This window comes from Trichosurus vulpecula, chromosome 7 (genome assembly GCF_011100635.1).
Source record: "Trichosurus vulpecula isolate mTriVul1 chromosome 7, mTriVul1.pri, whole genome shotgun sequence".
NCBI lineage: Eukaryota > Metazoa > Chordata > Mammalia > Diprotodontia > Phalangeridae > Trichosurus > Trichosurus vulpecula.
In genome coordinates, this window is record NC_050579.1 from 3021561 (window position 1) to 3027842 (window position 6282).

The 6282-nt window shown below is 39.6% G+C and overlaps 1 protein-coding gene across 1 annotated transcript; it reads right to left on the reverse strand.

Annotated features, from left to right (window-relative positions):
* Positions 1-4366: 4366 nt before the first annotated feature.
* On the reverse strand, positions 4367-5296 carry LOC118856478 (taste receptor type 2 member 7-like). The gene has a single exon (XM_036766775.1). It carries the CDS (start codon positions 5294-5296, stop codon positions 4367-4369), a length of 930 nt encoding a protein of 309 aa, XP_036622670.1.
* Positions 5297-6282: the final 986 nt, after the last annotated feature.

The following is a 6282-nucleotide window of genomic DNA, read 5'->3' on the forward strand; positions in this document are numbered from 1 at the left end:
TATCCCACCACCTATTTATTATCTCCTTTGACCCCGTCTCCCCTCAAAATTGTTGGCTTTTGATTATCCCCTTCCCTCATTTGCCCTCCCTACTATCATTCCCCCTCCTCTTATCCCCTTCTCCCCTACTTTCTTGTAGTGTAGAATAGGTTTCCATATCTGATTGAGTGTGTGTTATTCCCTCCTTAAGCCAAATCCAATGAGAGTTAAGTTCACTCATTCCCTTTCACCTCCCCCCCTTCCCCTCCACTGTAAAAAGCTTTTTCTTTCCTCTTTTATGAGAGATAATTTACCCCATTCTACCCCTCCCTTTTCTTCTTCTCCAAGTACATTTTTCTCTCATACCTTAATTTTATTTTTTGTATCATCCATTCCTATTCAACTCACCCTTTGCTCTCTGTGTATGTGTCTATATATACATACATAAACACACAGACACTCTCTCTCTCTCTCTCTCTCTCTCTCTCTCACACACACACACACACACATATACATGTATATGTGTATGTATATATGTACATATTCCCTCCAACTATCCTAATACTGAGAAATGTCACATGATTTACAAATAACATCTTTCCATGTAGGAATGGAAAGATTTCAACTTTATTAATTACCTTATGATTTTTTTTCCTGTTTTCCTTTTTGTACTTCTCTTGAGCCTTGTATTTGAAAGGCAAATTTTCTATTCATCTTTGGTCTTTTCATCAAGAATGCTTGAAAGTCCTCTATTTTACTGAATGTCCATATTTTCCCATGAAGCATTATACTCAGTTTTGCTGGGTAGGTGATTCTTGGTTTTAATCCCAGATCCTTTGATCTCTGGAATATCATATTCCAAGCCCTCCCATCCCTTAATGTAGAAGCTGCTAGATCATATGTTATCCTGATTGTGATTCCACAGTACTTGAATTGTTTCTTTCTGCCTGCTTGCAATATTTTCTCTTTGACCTGGGAATTCTGGAATTTGGCTACAATATTCCTAGGAGTTTTACTTTTGGGATATATTTCAAGAGGCAATTAGTGGTTTCTTTTAATTCTACTTTGCCCTCTGGTTCTGGAATATCAGAGCAGTTTTCCTTGATAATTTCTTAAAAGGTGATATCCAGGCTCTTTTTTTTATCATGGCTTTCGGGTAGTCCAGTAGCTTTTACATTATCTCTCCTGGATCTACTTTCCAGGTCAGTTGTTTTTCCAATTAGATATTTCACATTGTCTTCTATTTTTTTTCATTCTTTTGGTTTTGTTTTATAATTTCTTGATTTCTCGTACAGTCATTAGCTTCCATTGGCTCTATTCTAATTTTTAAGGAATTATTTTCCTCAGTGAGCTTTTTGAACTTCTTTTGCCATTTGGCTTAGTCTGTTTTTAAGGTGTTATTTTCTTCAGCATTTTGGGGGTTTCTTTTAGCAAGCTGTTGACTCATTTTTATTATTTTCTTACATCAGTCCCATTTCTCTTCTCAGTTTTTCCTCTACTTCTCTTGCTTGATTTTCAAGATCCCTTTTGAGGTATTCTATGGCCTGAGACCATATTTTTCTTGGAGGCTTTGGATGTGGGAGATTTGACTCTTGTCTTCTTCTGGTTGTATGTTTTGATCTTCCTTGTCACCAAAGTAAGATTCCATAGTCTGATTTTCCCCACTGTTTACTCATTTTCCTAGTAAATTACTTGACTTTCTAACTCTTTTTTAAGGTAGGACTCTGCTTCCAGTGCAGAGGGTGTACTGTCCCAAGCATTAGGAGTTTTGTGCAGCTGTTTCTAAAGATATTTCTAGGGACCTGTAAATTTTCAGTTCTTCCAAGGTTGTATGATCAAAGCAGAGGTGTTTACTCCTCTCCTGGTCTTTGTTGTTGTCTGTGAGTGACCACAAGCACTCGTTTCAACCTTGGAACTGTGAGGAGGATTCCCTCTCCACCACCACCACCACAGGCTCCACCATGCCAGTGCTCCGCCTCACTGCAGGACTGCTACCAGGACTTTGACCCAGATCCAGGCATGGGCAAAGCTAGGGAATCATGCCTCAGCCCCAGCAAAAAGATCTCTACAATCCCCCTCTGATCACCCATTTGACCCTTCAACTGTTTGAGGGCTGAAGAGTCCAGAAGCAACCACAGCTGCAAAGACCACCCAAGCCACCGCCCTGGGGCTGGGATTGGACTGTGCTCTTCTCTCACCCAGGTCCCAACAGACCTTTCCTACTGACTTCCTAGGTTTTTTTGGCATTTGTGGATTGATAAGTCTGGAAACCACCACAGTTGCCAGCAACTGAGTCCCTTGAGTCCTGCTCCAGCTTTGCCAGAGCCTGGTCTCTGTCAGCATGACCCATGCTAGACTGTGTTCCTTTCTCAGACTGGTGCAACAGACCTTTCCTATTTACCTTTCAGGTTGTCTTGTGCTGGAAATTTGCTTCACTCAGTCATTTTGTGGGTTCTGCTACACTAGAATTTGTTTACAGTAATTTTTACAGGTATTTCCTGGGGTTTGGAGAGAGCTCAAGAAAGTCCCTACTTTTATTCCACCATTTTGACTCTGCTCCCATTTTTACTATTTTTTAAAGAGATGGCTCCCTGAGAAGAGGAGAAGGTAGAGAGTGATATTTTAGGAGATGTAGATGAAATAAAAACAATAAAAATTAGGGATTTTAAGACTAAACTTGTTTCTTTGCTGCTTCTATCTATTGTCCCTGATTTTATCTTCTAAGAAAATTTTAAACAAGTCCAATTCCTCTTCCATATGACAATCTTTGAATGTTTTGAAAAATATAATTACAACTCATCTTCAGTATTTGCCTCTCCAGACCAAATATTTGCATCATTTTCTATAAGCAGTCCTCAGAGGGAACGAATTTGAGTACCTTCCTCATCTTGGTTGTCCTCCTTTGGCCACTCTTTGCCTCACTGATATTCTTCTCAAAAGGTAGTGGCCAGAACCGAACAGTCTCTTCCAAATGCCATCTTATCAAAGTCAGATACACTGGGGCTAACAATTTGTTATTCTTCTTGAGAAGCTCCATTAGCTTAAAATCCTTTCTTAACAATTGAAATCTGGATGAAAAGGAATTGCTCATTTAAAATGTAATTGTAGTTGGAAAAATTGCATCTTGGCATGATGGGATGATGGCACATGAATGGAGCAGTTAGAAGGAGTTGAGCCCCATTGGGGATTAGGCATAGACATGTCTTGTATAAAGGAGTATGCCTTGCCTTCCTTCTTTCCTGGAAACTTGAAATCAGAGAACAAGCATTTTCCTGTGATAACCTTGTACCTCAAATGGCACCTACACCATCCTTGTAAATTCCTTTCTAGAGCCATTGCATCTGGTGAGTTTCCCATCTTTCTAAGAGGAATATAAGACTCATTCTAATTTAGATGGCAATTAGTGTCATGTGTGTCTTCTTCCTACTAGAATGTAAGCCTCCTGAGAGCAAGAACTTCTTCCATTTTGCAATGTTGTCTGCCACCACCCACTCAGACACATTGATTTTGTTTTTTCTTCCACAAATCATTCTAAAAGTGTCAGCTGAGGAACAGGGTTTGTCTAGGCTGACACTTAGCATTGGCATGAGCTTTCTCTTTAGCAAAATACCTTGGCTAGGTCTAAAAACATTAAGTTGCAAAAGTTTGCTTTTGGATCAGAGGGCAGGAGTCAGGTGGACTACTAAAGAGGTCTGACACCAAGGGTCTGGGAAAAGAAGATAGATCTGAGGAATAAAATGGGAAATGACAAGAGAGAGCACAAAGAAAGCTGGGCAGTTTGGTGCAATAGGAAGTACACTAGGATTAGATTCATAGGGCCATAGTCATATACTAACTATGTATGTGACTCTGGACAAGTCACTCAACCTTGCTGGTTCTCCAGTTTCTTTTCTGTAATATGACAGTTAAGGAGCAGGTATCCAGTCCAGTTGCATGTCTCTGGTCCTGTGACCTCCCTGGGTCCTCAGTTTCATCACCTATCAAATGAGTGGATTTAACTACACAGAATCACAGTTCCCTAATGACTCATCCTAGGATCCTATGTTGTGTTGAGATTTCTTCCAGGTTTAGATCTATGATGCTGAGCCTTTTCTGGGCCTCAGTGTTCTCATCCATAAACTCAGGGGTTTGGACTTTCAACCTCTGTTATTCCTTATGACTCTGTTCCCATGATGCTATGTGTCCCATTGTGATCATGTAACAATAGTCATTTCAAACATTTTCCAGAAAGTCACAGGGCTTTTCAAGGTGCCAAGAGCAAATTCTATATTAGACAGTTCCTGCAATGAGTAATGCTACATTAAATGGAGAAACAGAGAAGTCAGAAAAACCTTCCAGGTTGACTTATTGATCAGTAGAAGACACCAAGCTTTCTAAGCTGTTCAAGCTAAGGTTTTCCTTTTCTGAGCCACAGCAGGGCTTGCTGCCACACCCAGAGGGAAGCCTGCTTCAGCTTACTGTTCCACAGAATCAGGATCATTGAGTGGCCAATGGGATATAGCAACATGATTGACATACCCAACATAGAAGTCAGCTTACTCTTTGCCTCTGAGCGGTTCCAGTAATTGAGAAAGAAACTCATATGGTACAATAAAAAGAGGATGAGGAAGGAAGACACTGTTTTCATGGCTTGAACATGGGCTTTTGTGCTAGGGTCTCTGGAACCTGTGGCATTGAGTTGCATCCGCTGGGTATGCCTCCACAGGGAGAGGATGAGTAGGCAGAAGGAGACTGTAGTTAGGATAAAAGGAATAAGACTCAGAAAGCCAAAGAGAACCTGGAGCATGAGGAACATACGTTTATTCACTTGCACCTCCTGGGATACATTTCTCTCCTTTCCTCCACTAAATATGCTGCTGTAATAATGACGCATTCTCTCCATCATTGGAAAGATAATGGCCAAAGAGATAATAAAGGGTCCCCAAAGAAGCATGAAGACCATTCTGTCAATTCTCCATTTCATCCAGAGGAAAAGGGGATTAGAGAAGTTGGCAATCTTCAGGAAGTAGAAGATGCTGAGGATAGTGGCAAACCAAATATTTGAATTGTAACTCATTACCAAGAAGACATCAATTATTCTTATGTGAGTGGGTACATCAAAAGTGACTAAAATTAAATAGATATTCCATATTATTGCACATGACAGTCCAATTCTGGAGATGGCCAAGCTGCTCAGGATGAGATCACTTGGTGGCAGTTTCTTGCTCTTGACACAGTCAATGCAGTTCACCAGAACTATGAATCCATTTGCCAGAATGCCCAATAGAGATTCTCCAGTTGCCAGAGCCATAAAGATTTTCTCCCCACTACTTAGCATGTTGGCAGAAAGGAGAGCACTTAGGAAGTTACCAATATTTATAATACTTTTGATGCTATTGCTAATGGATTAATTTCCAGGCATAATGAGTATGGAATGAAATGCCCTTCTGATACTTGGTGATGCAATGATCTTCCTTTCTGTATTTAGTAATATTTCTATCTTAGCCAAGAAAATGTTTAATCCTCTGTTAGAACATTTCCATTAAGATATCCTCTGTGCCTTCTCAACAACTGAGTTAAATCTGCCCACCCAAGACACTCTCTCTCTCTGTGGCATTTCTATTTGCTCTTGAGAGGTGATCGTTGAAAGGATTTGAGTCCCATGTTAAGATGCAAATAGGGAGAGGTCATCTTTCAATATTTTCCTCTTTGTGTCTCAGCCTATTTTGTATCCAAACATGTGAGCTCTGTGTGATGAGGCTCACCCAATGACATATAACATGAGAAATGTAACAAAGCCCTAAAAGCAGAGATTATGCTTCATCTCCTTCATTTCCTACCATACCAAATATAGATATTATCATCAATTGTTTATAAAATCAAACTCACTCTGGATATTTCTGGTAAGTCACATTTAGGTTTGAAAATTATAAAAAAATTGCAATATAATGTGTCCCTAATCTGGGTGGTTCACACTCAAAAGCAATACTTTTCTTTCAGTTTTCATGATAACAACAGTTATCATGACAGACAAAGCAGTATACCATACTAATTCTACTATAAAGACATAGCCTTAGCATCAGACAGGAAAACAAGAAGCATTTGTCAACCACCATTTTTGTTGAGTTCTGTGTGATATAATCTTATAGAGAAAATATGATAATTCACTTGTATCTAGTGTCTCACGTTTTCCAATGTACTTTCTTTGTAGGTGTGAATTCAAAGGCTATTTATTTCTCTCTTCAAAGATCATGGAACAGTCATAGAGAGGTTATATGACATATCCAAACACCACAGAATCAAGAGTCCCAACTAGGATTCTGA

Excerpts from the sequence above, each read along its gene's own strand:
- LOC118856478 (XM_036766775.1), bottom strand. The coding sequence starts at position 5,296 with ATGCTAAGTAGTGGGGAGAAAATCTTTATGGCTCTGGCAACTGGAGAA.